We start from the raw sequence: 15,752 nt of genomic DNA, 5'->3' as shown, positions 1-15,752 counted from the left end.
CCTGGGTGGATGCAGTGGCTCACGTCTGTAATCCCAGCACTTTGGAGGTGGAGGCAGGCTGATCACTTGAGGTCAGGAGTTCGAGACCAGCCTGGCCAACATGGTGAAACCCCATCTCTACGAAAAATACAAAATTAGCTGGGCATGGTCGTGGGTGCCTGTAATCCCAGCTACTCCGGAGGCTGAGGCAAGAGAATTGCTTGAACCTGGGAGGCGGAGGTTGCAGTGAGCCGAGATTGTGCCATTGAACTCCAGCCTGCGACAAGAGCGAAACTCCATCATAGATAGATAGATAGATAGATAGATAGATAGATAGATAGATAGAAAATTAGGCCAGGTGCCGTGGCTCATGCCTATAATCCCAGCACTTTGGGTGGTCACGGTGGGAGGATTCCTTGAGCTCAGGAGTTCAAGACCAGCCTGGCCACCATAGGGAGACCTCATCTCTACTAAAAAAACAAAATAAAAATCAGCCAGGCATGGTGGTACACACCTGTAGTCCCAGCTACTCAGAGGCTGAGGCAAGAGGATCAGTTGAGCCCAGGAGATGGAGGCAGCAGTGAGCTATGACCACACCACTGCACTCCAGCCTGGGCCACAGAGCAAGCCCCTGTCTTAAACAATTAAATAATTTTTTTAAAATGAAAAACATAAGGAGTTGAACATGCTTTGTTTTAATGTGATAATAACCCTAAATCCTATGGGCCATTCGGACTGCCTGCTATCTAATTTAATAGACTTTCCCACATCAGTGTAACAGATATTCATAGATTCTTAGCTCATGTCAGAAACACACGTTTCCCAGGCTGCGGGAGGTGATGGAGTAGCAAGGGCAGACGTGATGCCTGCCCTGCAAGAACTTGAGTCAGACATATTTGAGGTTTGGAGTGGAACCAGCCATGCAGTAAACGCTGACTACAAATGAATCTTGGCAAGGCAGGAATTTTATTGGCATCTCAGTTTTATGGGTTTGAGTTGAATCATCTCAGCCATGTGGTTAATAAATGGGAGATTTATTATTACTGCTGCTCCTCCTAATAATAATAATTTCTACTAATAATAATTTTTAAATCTTGATAGATTGTAATTTTTCCCAGGATGTGCAGCCCTTTGTAATTATCATAACTATCTCCTTGATCATTTAACTAAATTGTAACTGCTGGTAGCTGCTGCCTTCCTGCTTGCTGAAGTTACCTGTTCCTTTGCCCCCAACCATCTAAGGGCCTGTCTCCGGACTCTCTGAGCAGACAGGGGCTGGCCCTGAGCTCCGCTCTGCTGTGTGATGGTGGCAAAATCTGTCCAACGCTTTTTCTGTCTCGCTTTTTATTCTGCAGCAGTAGTATTGGGAGGCCCTAAACTGGGAGCAGGTATGGACAATCATGCTCTTTCTCTTCCAGGAGGGACTTCCTATGGCTTGACTTCAGTTCCTGTTCTTGTTAGACCTCCTTAGATGGCTGGACCCGTGACGCATTCCTTTAGTAAAAAAAAAACGAATGTCAGGCCAGGCGCGGTGGCTCACGCCTGTCATCCCAGCACTTTGAGAGGCCGAGGTGGGCGGATCACCTGAGGTCAGGAGTTCAAGACCAGCCTGGCCAACATGGCGAAACCCTGTCTCTACAAAAAATACAAAATTAGCCAGGCGTGGTGTTGCATACCTGTAATCCCAGCTACTCAGGAGGCTGTGGCAACTGAATCGCTTGAACCTGGGAGGTGGAGGTTGCAGTGAGCCGAGATCGCGCCATTGCACCCCAGCCTGGGCAACAGGAACGAAACTCCATCAAAAAAAAAAAAAAAAAGGCAAAATGAGAGGCAAGACTGAGAATCAGTGGGATTTTCAGGGCTCTGTCAGTTCAGAGTTCTTTCTGCTTTGGGGTATTCAGGTAAGCACAAGTAATACGGACCAAGAAGATATGTAACCCAGTGAAGAAACATGGTCTGGAACAACAGTAGTAGTGACAGGCATGGCTGCAGTAGCTGTTGCAATAAACATTCCAGACATTGTCATTCTGGGACCCTGGGCAGCCGGCTGCTGTCTCCATGCCACCCTTGCCTCCAAGTGACAGATGGGCATGTTTTGTGACAACTCCCTGTGCCTGTCATCTCCCAGGATTGTTTCTGATATGAAAATGGATCTTTTGCTCAGATTCTCTTCATGCCTGGTTTCCAGCAATAATTTTATTATAAAATGAAGTTTTAGGCCAGGCACATTGGCTCACGCCTGTAATCCCAGCATTTTGGAAGGCTGAGGGGGGCGGATCACCTGAGGTCAGAAGTTGGAGACCAGTCTGGCCAACACGGCGAGATCCCCATCTCTACCAAAAATACAAAAATTAGCCAGGTGTGGTGGTGCGTACCTGTGGTCCCAGCTACTCAGGGTACTAAGGCAGGAGACTCACTTGAACCCAGGAGGCAGAGGTTGCAGTGAGCCGAGATCATGCCTCCAGCCTGGGTGATGGAGTGAGACTGTCTCAAAGTAAGTAAGTAAATAAATAATGAAATGAAGTTTTAAAACACATTATTCTAGAGAGTCGGAAAATATAGATTCAAAATGTTTTCTAAGATTTGTACCATTTTATTTTTACTTATTTATTTTTATTTTATTTTATTTTTGAGACAGAATTTCACTCTTGTCGCCCAGGCTGGAGGGCAATGGCATGCTCTCGGCTCACTGCAACCTCCACCTCCCGGGTTCAAGCGATTCTCCTGCCTCAGCCTCCCGAGTGGCTAGGATTACAGGCGCCTGCTACCACTGTGGTAATTTTTTGTATTTTTAGTAGATATGGGGTTTTGCCATGTTGGCCAGGCTGGTCTCGAACTCCTGACCTCAGGTGATCCACCCACCTCGGCCTCCCAAAGTGTTGGGATTACAAGTGTGAGCCACCACACCCAGCCTATTTATTTCTTGAGATGGCGTTTCACTCTTGTTGCCCAGGCTAGAGTGCAATCGCACAATCTCAGCTCACTGCAACCTCTGCCTCCCAGGTCCAAGTGATTCTCTTGCCTCAGCCCCCCAAGTAGCTGGGATTAGAGGCGCCTGCCGTTACACTTGGCTGATTTTTGTATTTTTAGTAGAGATGGGGTTTCACCATGTTGGCCAGGCTAGTCTCGAACTTCTGACCTGAGGTGATCTGCCCACCTTGGCCTCCCAAAGTGCTGGGATTACAGGCGTGCGCCACCGCGCCCGGCCTGTACTAGTTTGAAGAGCTCACTTGATCAAAGCGATAGGTGTCTGTTTGCCGGCAGCTGAGCTGGTCAGGGTTGGCAAGAAGAATTCTTAGCAGCCATTTAAGAAGCTAGAGCAGTGGTTCTCAATCCTCAGGGCATCGAAGAATCATCCTTGGAGCTTGTAAAAATGCCAGACCTTAGGTCTCAACCTCCCACGCAGGGGCTAGGGTGGGCCCCGGCATCAGTGTTTTTAGCCAGCACAGCCTGGGTGCTTCTGGTGTGGCTGGTCAAGAACACACTCTGAGAACAATGACCTTGGTCTCAGGCCTCTGCTTAGAAACAGTTTTCATCAAAGAGCATGCTGGCCATCCTCAGAGAACAGAACAGGCCCCACTTCTTTCACTGGGCAGGTGGGTCACGTAGGCTGAGGGGCCTAGTGAGCTCTTTGATTTGGGATCTGATAATGTCAGAAAGGAATCTGGTTAAAGGGGTCCAGCCAAGTCTGCGACCGCAAGTTAATGAGATGTTCACACTGGAAGTGGCTGGCACAGCCCCAGACAGGTACAGGGGATAAGCTGCCCAAACGCAATCACTGCAGGGACACTGAGAATCAGGTGGTCTTTTTAACATGATGGCTTTTAAAGTCGCCAAGTATTAGTACTCGATTCAGTTATCAGTAAATCACTCACAAACTGGGCTCTTTATTTCTGTCCAAAACAAAGTCACAATTTGTGTTTTCTCATTGGCATGGCATGGCCATTACGTCGGTGGCTCACGGAGCCTTCGGGATCTTCTCTGGGACCTCTAAGGATGGGAATGTTTGATTCAGCTTCAGTTTGAGCAGCTGTTCGAGCATCTTTCTTGGAGGGCATGTCCAAGCCTGGGTCTATCATCTCGTCCAAATAGATCATCTGCCCAGGCAGACACATCCTGTGTCACCTTTCCTTCTTGTTTCCTGGTACTGTCAAATGTGACCCTGTGCCTCAGAATCATCATAGACGCTCAGAAATGGGAGAGATCTTCTTATTTAGTTGCCGATCCAATACCACAGCATACACAGGGGGAAACTGAGGCCTCCAAAACAGAGGCAAATTAGTGACAGGAGGAAGACTTCAGCCCAATCCCTACTTGCCTCCATGGCTGGAACTTCAAAGGTAACACTAAGGATCCCCGTGGGCTCTTATCCATCATCTTAGAACAACAGGAGGGCTTCTCTGACAGCTTCGTCAATGCTTCTGTGCCCACTTGTTTTAAGCCTTCACTCATTCCTGCAAATTTCAACTTCCCAAACTCATCTGAGTCGGTGATGAAATATTCACTGCCAGTGCCCCCCACTCTGAATTGGGTGCTAAGTGATGACAAGTCTACTGAGCCTCAGGTTTAGAGGAAACATCATGTAGGAGGCAGGAGTGAACCTTTGCTCTGTTCCTGTGGAGCTCATCACCTACCTGAGACAACAAGGCAGATGTCCACATAAACACCAGGGCTGTCCGTGCTCAGGGGCAAATCTGTGGAATAGGTAGTACAAAGAGAGGCAAGTGAGCACCCAATGGGCTAACACAGTCAGGAAGGCTTCCTGGAGGAAGAGGTATTTACCTGGCCCATAAAGAATAGGTTGAAGCTAGGCATGGTGGCTCAAGCCTGTAAGCTGAGCACATTGGGAGGCTGAGGCGGGAGGACTGCTTAGGTCCAGGAGTTCAAGATCAGCCTGGGCAACATTGCAAGACTTTACTAAAAATTAAAAACTTAGCCAGGCATTGTGGTATACAACTGTAGTCACAGGTACTTGGGAGGCTGAAGCAGGAGGATTGCTTGAGTCTAGTAGTTTGAGGCAGCAGTGAGCTATGATTGCACCATTGTACTCCAGCCTGGGCGACACAGCAAGACCCTGTCTTAAAAAAGTAAAAAAGGATTAAGTTTGCCTGGTTTTTTTTCCAGGAATGAGGTAGGCATGGAGTCAGGACAAGAAGAACGTGACTCAGTCTCACTAGATAAGGACTTGGTAGAGGCAAAGAATAGTGGAGAAGGAGGGTGGGAAGGAAGGTGGAGCTGTTATGTGGAGGGCGGTTGTTCATTAGTTCCTTGATTTGAAGTTGTGCTTGCCTCCTCAGGGCCTAGAGACACAGGCCTGGGCAACTTGGCCTTACCCTTTTGTCCTTGTCTGTGCCTGGATCATGAGAACCAGAACTGGAGCTATTGTTTGGGTCGGGGGTCATAACAGATGAGAAGCAGCGATCTGTTCCACCCAGGTGCTCTTCGTATCTTTTCTCCACAGTGGGACCCTGAAGATGTGAACCTTGAAGACAGCAAAGACAAGGTGGAGCTGCTCGGATCCCAGGTGCACCGGGACTCCGGGAGGACCGCACACCTGAGTGATGATGATTAACGCCTTCTGGAGCCGGCTCTTCAGCTCCGAGCCCAGGGTCAGGAGTTTGTTGAGTAACACAGCAGGAATCAATCCACACTGACACCGTGGCAGGAACTGAAGCTGCCCTGGAAAGTGAGGAACCAGGAGCCATCACTGAGTGTGGCTGGTCTACGTGTGGCTGGTCTACGTGGAGCTACGACTTTGGGAACTGCGGACAGACCTGGATAGGCCCAGTGTTTGTTCTGAAGATTACAAGTTCACAGACAGCTCTTGCTTTGTAAAGATAATCCAAAGGACATTAGACCCGCTTTTCCTTTTTCCCTTTATTCCCTTGAGAGTCAGCCATAAACTGAATACCTGCTAGGTTCCAGGAATGAGTTCACCTAACAAATAGCAAATGTGTTTGGTTGGATCTCAGCAGAGCTCATTCTGCAAGACCTGGCTGAGCCAGATGAGAGGGGTGGGGAGCCTTGGGTCACACACAGGAACCAAGACCTGGCTTCTGCCCCCGTCACCCACTTGAGTTATCTGCTGAAAGTTATAGATAGGACTGCGTGGCCAGCCAAGTGTTTATGAGATCACTGACACTGCAAAAACAAAGCAAACTGCTCCGGGTACCAGGACTTCCTCCAACCTAGCAAGGTGTGTGCTGAGGTGGGGTTTGCAGGTGAGGGGTCTGTATGCTTCAGGAACTAAGTAAATGCTTGCAGAGGATACGAGGCATGATGGGAGGTGTTCAAGCACAGCAATCCCATTTGGGGGTTATTTTGATACTGCGATGAATGAGGGGAAGGGCGCACAGAATGGGGCTAAGGTGGGAGCAAAGACGGGTGAATAAATTCTTTTTAAATAAATCCAAGTATGTCACTGTGGAGTGCAGTGGTGAGCATGAGTCCCTGCACAGGCACAGAAGTCAGCCACTAGAGGAACTGGAGAAATGCCAAGCAACACAGTTTTGCTCCAGGCTGGCCCACAGCCGCCTGTGTAACTCGGCTACAGCAGCCCAGTTTCTCCTGAGGGGTAGGGCAAGTTCCAGCAGCATGAAGGGGTCCCTTGGGGAAGCAGCTTGGCTCTGCAGGTCTCTGCATAGATCCTAATCCCCCGGGTGACCTCTGAACTACAAGTGATCTTAAAGCCACCTTATTTATCTCCTTTATCTAAACTGTGTTGGTCCCTGGTTGTCCTGGAAAGTTTGCTGAAGTCAGCTTTGCTTTGTGATGTTAACCACGGAAGCTGTACTTCCAGGGAAGAGGAAGATTTGAAGGGAGGCCCAGGATGCAGGGAGAAAAGAGTGTTCAAAGAGATGAAACAGTACAGAAGGCTGGATGCAGGGAAAAGTGGGAGCTAGCAAGAAAGAATCGGAGATGGCCAGAATGGATGATGCAGTGTGGGCTGTAGGGGTGGCAAAGAGGCTGAAAAGGAACCAGACTGGAGGCTGGTGAGTCAGTGCTTGTTTCTGTGGCCAACTGGTAGCCATGGAAGATACCAGAGTAGGAAAGTGACTGACTTGCCTCAGGAAGGCCACAACTGATTGGTGAGGTTTTCATCCCTGTGGCTACAATCTTCCAGGAAGCAGAAATATCGTCATGGGTGCAGAATGAACATGGAAACAGGTTTCATCTAGAGCACTGAGTGGTAACAGCAGGGCAGAAGAGCGTATCTTTAGAAGGCGGAAGGCATGGGGACAGGATGACCTCTGGAGTCTGCCTTTAGCACATCCTCTGTCTTGAGGGAGCTCTGGATCATGCTCCCTAGGGCAGCAAAAATTGGTTGGATCCAGGTGAAAGTGGCCATTCATCCAAGAACATCAAATGATCTTGGCTAGGGGCAGTGGCTCACGCCTGTAATCCCAGCACTTTGGTAAGCTGAGGCAGGTGGGTTACTTGAGGACAGGACTTCAAGACCAGCCTGGCCAACATGGTGAAACCCCATCTCTACTAAAAATACAAGAAATTAGCCAAGCGTGGCGGCTCGCACCTGTAGTCCCAGCTACTCGGGAGGCTGAGGCACAAGAATTGCTTAACTCAGGGGGTGAAGGTTGCAGTGAGCCGAGATCGCACCACTGCACTCCAGCCTAGGCAACATAACAAGACTGTCGCAAAAAAACAACAAAAACCCTGCTGACTTGAGTAACACAAACTACCTAAGGTCCGACTATTACCTGTCTCCCTAGATTCCATTAGCCCAGCCTCCTCCCTTCACAAACTGGTTCCTGTCATCATGGTCCCAGCTTGTCTTAGGGTGTCTCAAGCCTCTTCATCCACAGTGACCTACCAAACTGGGAATTTTGGAAGCGAGGTTTGGCTTCACTGTTCAATGAGAATCTTCCTGTGTGCAAAGCTCTAGAACACTGGAGCCTTTGTGAGGAGGTGCCAATTAAAATGCCTTTCTCCTAGTAGGAGGGGGGCTCTGTTGCAGCTTTTGTTTCCAGTCGTTGGAACAAGAGGGCAGTGGGAGCAACTTGCCCTGATGACCCAGTGAGCAGTGCAAGCGCTTACCTAATGGGGGCGGGGCTTGGGAACAAACGATGTCATCATCGGCTCACTCATCTGGAGACCTGTAATATCGTCTGGTTGTGCTGCCTATCATCTGTGTGGCTTGGGGCATGTTACCTAACCTCTGTGAACTCCTTAGGTAGACTAAGAATAATACCAATCTAGAAAGCCTGTGGTGAAGACTAAGTGAACTAACATGTATGAAAAGGCAAACATAATACCTATTCAATGTAGACTTTGAAGAGGGATTAGTTCCCCAGGCTTTCTGCGCAGATGTACTGTAAGACAGTAACCAAATCATCAGACCTACAGATGGAAGAGATTTCAGAGGCTTGAATTCCCTAAACACAACCCCAATTAGTGATTATCCCGTCCCTACTTAAGTTCTCTGAAAAAAAAAGGATTTCAGTTGCCAAAGTCTTTATCATTTAGCAAGAGCTCTGCTAAGATGATGATTATTATTTTTAGACGGAGTTTCACTCGTTGCCCTGGAGTGCATTGGCGCGATCTCAGCTCACTGCAACCTCCGCCTCCCAGGTTCAAGTGATTCTCCTACCTCAGCCTCCCAAGTAGCTGGGATTACAGGCTCCTGCCACCATGCCCGGCTAATTTTTGTATTTTTAGTGGAGACGGGGTTTTGTCATTTTGGCCAGGCTGGTCTGGAACTTCTGACCTCAGGTGATGCACCTGCCTCAGCCTCCCAAAGTGCTGGGATTATAGGCATGAGCCACTGCACCTGGCTAAGATTTTCTTAAAAGCCTGTCTAGATCCTAAAGAACCAATCCCCTTATCTCCCTCCCTCAGTATGATGAAGAGGTTTATGAGCATCATTTGAAGACACATTCATATTGTGTTTCTTTCAAAGGGGTATGAGCTCCTAGAATAAGAAGAGGCACTGGGCCAAGCAGCATGGCTGGGCTCCAGCTCCCAGGTGTGATTCAGTGTGATCTTTGTCATTTCCCTTTCTATGTCACAGTTTCCTCATCTGTAAAATGAAACTTGGGCCTGATTTTTTTCATTTTTTTCTCTTTTATGAATGTGCCAATTTGTTTCCCACAGAATACTGACATCTTTATAAACTCTCAAGAAAGAGACATTACAAAGACAAATTTCAGGTATACTTTGAAAATAGGCTTCATGGCCGGGCGCGGTGGCTCAAGCCTGTAATCCCAGCACTTTGGGAGGCTGAGACGGGCGGATCACGAGGTCAGGAGATCGAGACCATCCTGGCTAACATGGTGAAACCCCGTCTCTACTAAAAAAATACAAAAAACTAGCCGGGCGAGGTGGCGGGCGCCTGTAATCCCAGCTACTCGGGAGGCTGAGGCAGGAGAATGGCGGAAACCCAGGAGGCGGAGCTTGCAGTGAGCTTAGATCCGGCCACTGCACTACAGCCTGGGCCACAGAGTGAGACTCCGTCTCAAAAAAAAAAAAAAAAAAAAAGAAAATAGGCTTCATTATATAACATATACTTCTTTCTGTCTGGATTTTACTATCCACTTAAAAACCTGCATTAATCACTAAGGAAAAGGCTAGAGGAGACTCTTCTATCTCCAGAATAATTTTGCAACAATTCCAAGATTCTCTGCACTTCTTTTTCTGTCCCTTAATTGGCCTCCTCCACATTTTCCAACTATGCAGGTATTGGCTCTACTCTCTTCGACTTTACATTGTTTTCGATGCTTTTGCAAGGAGACTCTGCCTTGAATGAACCCAAGATATGGTGCAATGTTGAGGAAGATCTCCAAGGTTACACATGCCTGCACGATGGCCCAAAGGTATCATCAGGTGAAAGGGACGACCTTAGAGATGAAAGAAGTTCAAGGAATGGTGCTACATTAAATGACTTAGCATTAGAAAGCATCTACTTTGCTTTTTCTTTCACCAACCCTGAAAGCCAAATAAGGCACTGGGCATTGAGGACTTCTTTTGAGCAGAACACGTGATTACACAGTTATTCTTCAAGAGTCTCTTAATCTGTCGCCTGGAGAACTCTGCACACTGTCCCAATTCCGTCTGAATTTTCCATCAGCTGCCAGTGTTCGTAGCAGAGGGCTCGGGTCTTCTCGTCCTCTCCTCAGGGTCTGGCAGCTGTCACTACCGTGCAGTCGGTCCAGTTCCCAGAGTCGGGGGCGCTGCCTTTCCCATTTCAGTTGCCAGGAGGCTCATCCACGATCGTGCCAGAGGGGCAGCGAGTGGTCTCCTCGAACTACGGGGGAGAGAGGAACCACTGTTGGCACGGGCCAGACTGAACGCCGGCTCCCACTGCCTACCTCCTCGGAGCTGCAGCCGCCGCCATCGTGCGCCCTATCGCCAGCACCGCTGGGGCGCTTCGGCAAGAGGGGAATAGCGGTTCCGCGCGTGCGCACTCCGCAGCCACCGCCTCCCGCGAGGAGCGAGAGTCCCGCGGCCCCGCCCCGCCGAAGCCGCCGCCGCAGGCCGGGGTATGTGCCCGCAGCCCGCAGCGACTCAGCCGGGAAAGAACTGCTGAGGGCGTCTCCGTAGTTCAGTTTTTGGTTTGTTTGTTTGAGACAGAGTCTCTCTGTCGCCCAGGCTGGAATGCAGCGGCGCAGTCTCTGCCCCCTGCAGCCTCCGCCTCCCGGATTCAAGCGATTCTCCAGCGACTGGATAGCTGGGACTACAGGCGCGCGCCACGACGCCTGGCTAATTTTTGTATTTTTAGTGGGGACGGTGTTTCACTATGTTGGTCAGGCTGGTCTCGAACTCCTGACCTCGTGATCTGCCGCCTCGGCCTCCCAAAGTGCTGGGATTACAGGCGTGAGCCACCGCTCCCGGCCCCCCGCCCCCCCTCCCCACTGGGTTTTTAAGGAGATAACTACAAGGTCATTTTACGGTTCCTAGTGTGCTTCAGACCTCCCAACAACCTAACGGTGTATTATAAACCATTCTTTTTTTTTTTTTTTTTTTGGAGACGGAGTCTCGCTCTGTCGCCCAGGCTGGAGTGCAGTGGCCGGATCTCAGCTCACTGCAAGCTCCGCCTCCCGGGTTTACGCCATTCTCCTGCCTCAGCCTCCCGAGTAGCTGGGACTACAGGCACCCGCCACCTCGCCCGGCTAATTTTTTGTATTTTTTTTTTTAGTAGAGACGGGGTTTCACCGTGTTAGCCAGGATGGTCTCGATCTCCTGACCTCGTGATCCGCCCGTCTCAGCCTCCCAAAGTGCTGGGATTACAGGCTTGAGCCACCGCGCCCGGCCTCTTATAAACCATTCTTTGCTTTGTTTTTAAATACATTAAAAACCTTTTTTGAGATAAAAATAGTGGAAGTACATGGTTTAAAAAAAGAAAATCAGATTGCACCAAAAGGTTTATGATGAAAAACAATAATATTCTGTCCCTTTGCCTCCAAGAGACTCCTTTTTAAAAACTTTTGGGCTGGGCGCGGTGGCTCACGCCTGTAATCCCAACATTTTGGAAGGGTGAGGCGGGCGGATGATCATCTGAGGTCAGGAGTTTGAGACCAGCCTGGCTAACATGGTGAAACCCCGTCTCTACCAAAAATACAAAAATTAGCCGGGCGTGGTGGTGGGTGCCTGTAGTCTTAGCTACTTGGGAGGCTGAGGCAGGAGAATCGTTTGAACCCGCGAGGCAGAGGTTGCAGTGAGCTGAGACAGCACCACTGCACTCCAGCCTAGGCAACAAGAGCAAAACTCTGTATAAAAAATAAAAAATAAAAAATAAAAAATAAAACTTTTATCCGTTCTGGCAGTTGTCTCCATTAGGTTTGATTTGGAACTTGCTTTCCAGCTACAAGGTTCTTAAGATCATACTTGCTTTTCCTGAGCTGCATTATCTTCAGCTTCCATTATACAGGCTGATGAGGCTGAGTAGCAGGGCAGGGCCACTGGCGTATTGAGAAATGGATGGTCCCTGTCTTGGCATCCGAGGGTTGTGTGGCCTGCCTCACGCCAGGACCTCCTTGGCCATTCCGCTGTTCCCGAGCTAGAACCCGGCTTCTGAGCCCAGCACGCTCCAACAGCAGCCTGCGCGGTCCACGCCTCTGCTCCAGACTTGACCTTTCCCTTCGGCCTTCCTCCTACAGGTGTCTCCGCACTTGGAATCTCCAGGGGAAATCTGAGGGATGATCTAAACTCACAGGTGGAACAAGGGATGACATACACGGCGGCCACCACCATCTTCCCCAAGGACAGCCTGGCCATGGATGAAAAGGACCGTGTCGTGGGCCTTAGCTTCTGCTAGCGAGTATAGCATAAAGCTATGATATTCAAATATAGACTCTTAGGCTCCACCCCGGAGGGTTCCCTGGTCTGGACAGGGCTTGGGAAGCTTAACAAGCTCCTCAGGTGATTCTGTTACAGATGATCCAGGACCACTGTTTGAAAAAAGCTGTCCTTGGGATATTACCTTTATTTATTTATTTATTTATTTATTCCATATCTTCCTGCTATTTTGTTATCAGTTTTTAATACAGAGACAGAGTGTCACTATGATGCCCAGGCTGGTCCCGACCTCCTGGGCTCCAGAGATCCTCCTGCCTGGGACTTCCAAAGTGCTGGGATTACAGGCATGAGCCACCACTCCTGCCAGGAAATTACTTTTAAAACAGATCTATTTGTATGAGATGTTCTCACAAAACTTAGAATAGCAAAAAAAAAAAGAAGAAAAAAAGAAGAAAAGAATAGTGACAAAGTTCCCACACCCCACTGTTGGGCAGAATTAAAATACTTTTTTAAAAAAAATTTTATTTTTTTTTTGAGATGGAGTCTCTGTTGCCCAAGCTGGAGTGCAGTGGTGCCATCTCGGCTCATTGCAACCTCTGCCTCCTGGGTTCAGGTGCTTCTCCTGCCTCAGCTTCCCGAGTAGCTGGGACAACAGGCATGCGCACCGCCATGACCGGCTAAATTTTGTATGTTTAGTGGAGACGGGGTTTGCCATATTGGCCAGACTGGTCTTGAACTCTTGAGCCCAAGTGATCTGCCCTCCTCAGCCTCCCAAAGTGCTAGGACTACAGGCATGAGCCACCACACCCGGCCCAAACATTATGCTTTAATGAAGACATGATATTTTGCCATTAAACCTAAAATATCATAGAACCATGGATTGAGGAACAGACATGAATGACCTTGAAATCATCTACTGCAGTGTCTGAGTGGCTTTTGTCTGTTCTCACAGCAGAAATTCCCAGTTCTCACACAGTAAAAAAAAAAAAATCATGAAAGATAATGTCAGCTAATAGGCCGGGCACAGTGGCTCACGCCTGTAATCCCAGTACTTTGGGAGGCCAAGTGGGGGCAGATTACCTGAGGTCAGGAGTTTGAGACCAGCCCGGCCAACATGGTGAAAACCATCTCTACTAAAAATACAAAAATTAGCCACACTCCTGTAATCCCAGCTACTCGGGAGGCTAAGGCAGGAGAATTGCTTGAATCTGGAAGGCGGAGGTTGCAGTGATCACTGCATTCCAGCCTAGGCGACAGAGCAAAACTCCGTCTCAAAAAAAAAAAAAGAGAATGTCAACTAATAAAAGTAGAACACAAGAGAGCTTGAGCCACCATTCGCAATTATAAGAAAAATTTCCATAGATCAGAGAAGTCTTAGAAGTCGTTAGATTCTGTTGTAAAGGGATTATGTGGATTTTTATAGATGTTTCCTGACTGTGGAAGCACTTAAATACATCTTAAGAGAACAGTTCTAGTTTAAAAGAGTCTGCAGGCCGGGCATGGTGGCTCAAGCCTGTAATCTCAACACTTTGGGAAGCCGAGGCGGGCTGATCACCTGAAGTTGGAGTTCGAGACCAGCCTGACCAACATGGAGAAACCCTGTCTCTAGTAAAAATACAAAATTAGCCGGGTGTGGTGGTGCATGCCTGTAATCCCAACTACTCAGGAGGCTGAGGCAGGAGAATTGCTTGAAGCCAGGAGGCAGAGGTTGCGGTAAGCCGAGATCACACTATTGCACTCTAGCCTGGGCAACAAGAGTGAAACTCCGTCTCAAAAACAAAAAAGGGCCAGGCACAGTGGCTCATGCCTGTAATCCCAGCACTTTGGGAGGCTGAGGCGGGTGGATCACCTGAGGTCAGCAGTGTAGTTCGAGACCAGCCTGGCCAACATGATGAAACCCCGTCTCTACTAAAAATACAAAAATTAGCCAAGTGCGGTGGTGGGCGCCTGTAGTCTCAGCTACTTGGGAGACTGAGGCAGGAGAATTTCTTGAACCCAGAAGTCAGAGGCTGCAGTGAGCCGAGATGGCACCACTGCACCCCAGCCTGGGCAACAGAGTGAGACTCTGTCTCAAAAAACAAAGAATTCTCCCAGTCGGCCCCATCACGAGATGGGGGCTCCACACATCACCGCTGTTGCCAGCAGAGGACCCTGAAATTCGAGGGCTTTGCAAGGAAAGAGCTGGTTACTAGAGACTGCTCTTCAAGCAGCTTCCCAAATGTGGCTGGATTCTGAGCTGACTAACTGTCGTGTGATTTCAGGGCACAAAGGGTGGATACATTCCAGTTTGTCTGGTACTGAGAAAAAAATAGGGCCTATATCTTAGACAGCCTCGATAAGGTGCCTCCATGGATATGAGTAATGGTCAGACCCAGGGGATGACCCAGGACTCAGAAAGCTGGACAATGGAAAGTCTGGGGCACTGTGACAAGGAAATTCTTCCCCTGAATTGCCTTTTCCTATTGAGATAAGATAGTACACAATAAAGCGCCAGGCTCAGAAGTGCTGCTGCCAATCCCAGCCAGAGCAGCCAGCACTCAGCCCTGAGCTGAGGCACATCAGTGCCTGGGGCTGTCCGCACCTGTGTGGTCTCCAGAAGGCCAGCTCTGGTGGGGGCAAGTCCTGACTCCCACCACTCACCAGCTGTGGGACTCCAATTCTTGTTCGTAAACAAAAGAAAGAAAGAAAAAAGTGTACTCCTCTTCTACCTGCTTTACTCTGTGGTGGCTCCAAAAACTAAAAACCATGCCGGGCACGGTGGGTCACGCCTATAATCCCAGCACTTTGGGAGGCTGAGGTGGGCGGATCACCTGAGGTGATCAAGACCAGCCTGGCCAACATGGTGACACCCCATCTCTACTAAAAATACAAAAATTAGCCGGGCATGGGGGCAGGTGCCTGTAATCCCAGCTACTCGGGAGGCTGAGGCAGGAGAATCACTTGAACCCAGGAGGTGGAGGTTGCAGTGAGCTGAGATCGCGCCACTGCACTCCAGCCTGGGCAACAAGAGTAAAACTCCATCCAAAACACACACACACACACACACACACACACACACAGAGAAAAAAAACTAAAAGCAAACCATGAAAGGGCCTTTCCACTCCCAAATGCTATAAAGGTATCAGGTTATTACTTCCTCAGTATGAAGCAGTTAGTTTTGTAGATTCTCCCTCTTTTTTTTCTTTTTTAAGACAGAGGGTCTGGCTATGTTGCCCAGCTGTTCTCAAACTCCTGGCTCAACGATCCTCCCAGCTTAGCTGGCCTAGTAGCTGGGACTACAGGCACGTGCCACCCAACCCAGGTGCATCCCCTGTTTTAGGTCTAGTTCCATATTTCTTTAAAAGTCATCAGGATGTCTTTTAGGTCCTGAGTACATTTTTATTATGAGATTGTATAAGTAAAGTCCTTTGAACTTCTGAGGAGACAGGATTGAGATACCTTAGATGCTCCACTGTCTCCTGAGTGAGCAGAGTGGCAGAGGCTGTTACCCTTTTAATAGCACCTTAACTGGGAAGTAGACCCCT

At 48.9% G+C, this 15,752-nt stretch overlaps 1 protein-coding gene across 9 annotated transcripts in view; it reads left to right on the top strand.

Annotated features, from left to right (window-relative positions):
* The window catches only part of TMEM44 (transmembrane protein 44), a 50,230-nt gene extending 37,567 nt beyond the window's left edge, over positions 1-12,663 (top strand). For 2 of the 9 annotated variants that reach the window (XM_033213098.1, XM_033213090.1), the window contains one exon: positions 5,441-6,400. In XM_033213098.1, the coding sequence (XP_033068989.1) occupies positions 5,441-5,551 (111 nt within the window). In that variant the 3' untranslated portion in view covers positions 5,552-6,400. Of the gene's footprint in view, positions 1-1,334; positions 1,368-1,397; positions 1,479-5,440; positions 6,401-12,089 lie in introns of those variants that run through there. The other 7 variants (XM_033213096.1, XM_033213097.1, XM_033213093.1 and 4 more) reach the window with 6 other exon arrangements.
* The last annotated feature ends 3,089 nt before the right edge of the window (positions 12,664-15,752 follow it).

Source organism: Trachypithecus francoisi, unplaced genomic scaffold (assembly GCF_009764315.1).
Source record: "Trachypithecus francoisi isolate TF-2019V2 unplaced genomic scaffold, Tfra_2.0 Lachesis_group0, whole genome shotgun sequence".
NCBI lineage: Eukaryota > Metazoa > Chordata > Mammalia > Primates > Cercopithecidae > Trachypithecus > Trachypithecus francoisi.
This window is presented reverse-complemented; position numbering and strand designations above follow the sequence as displayed.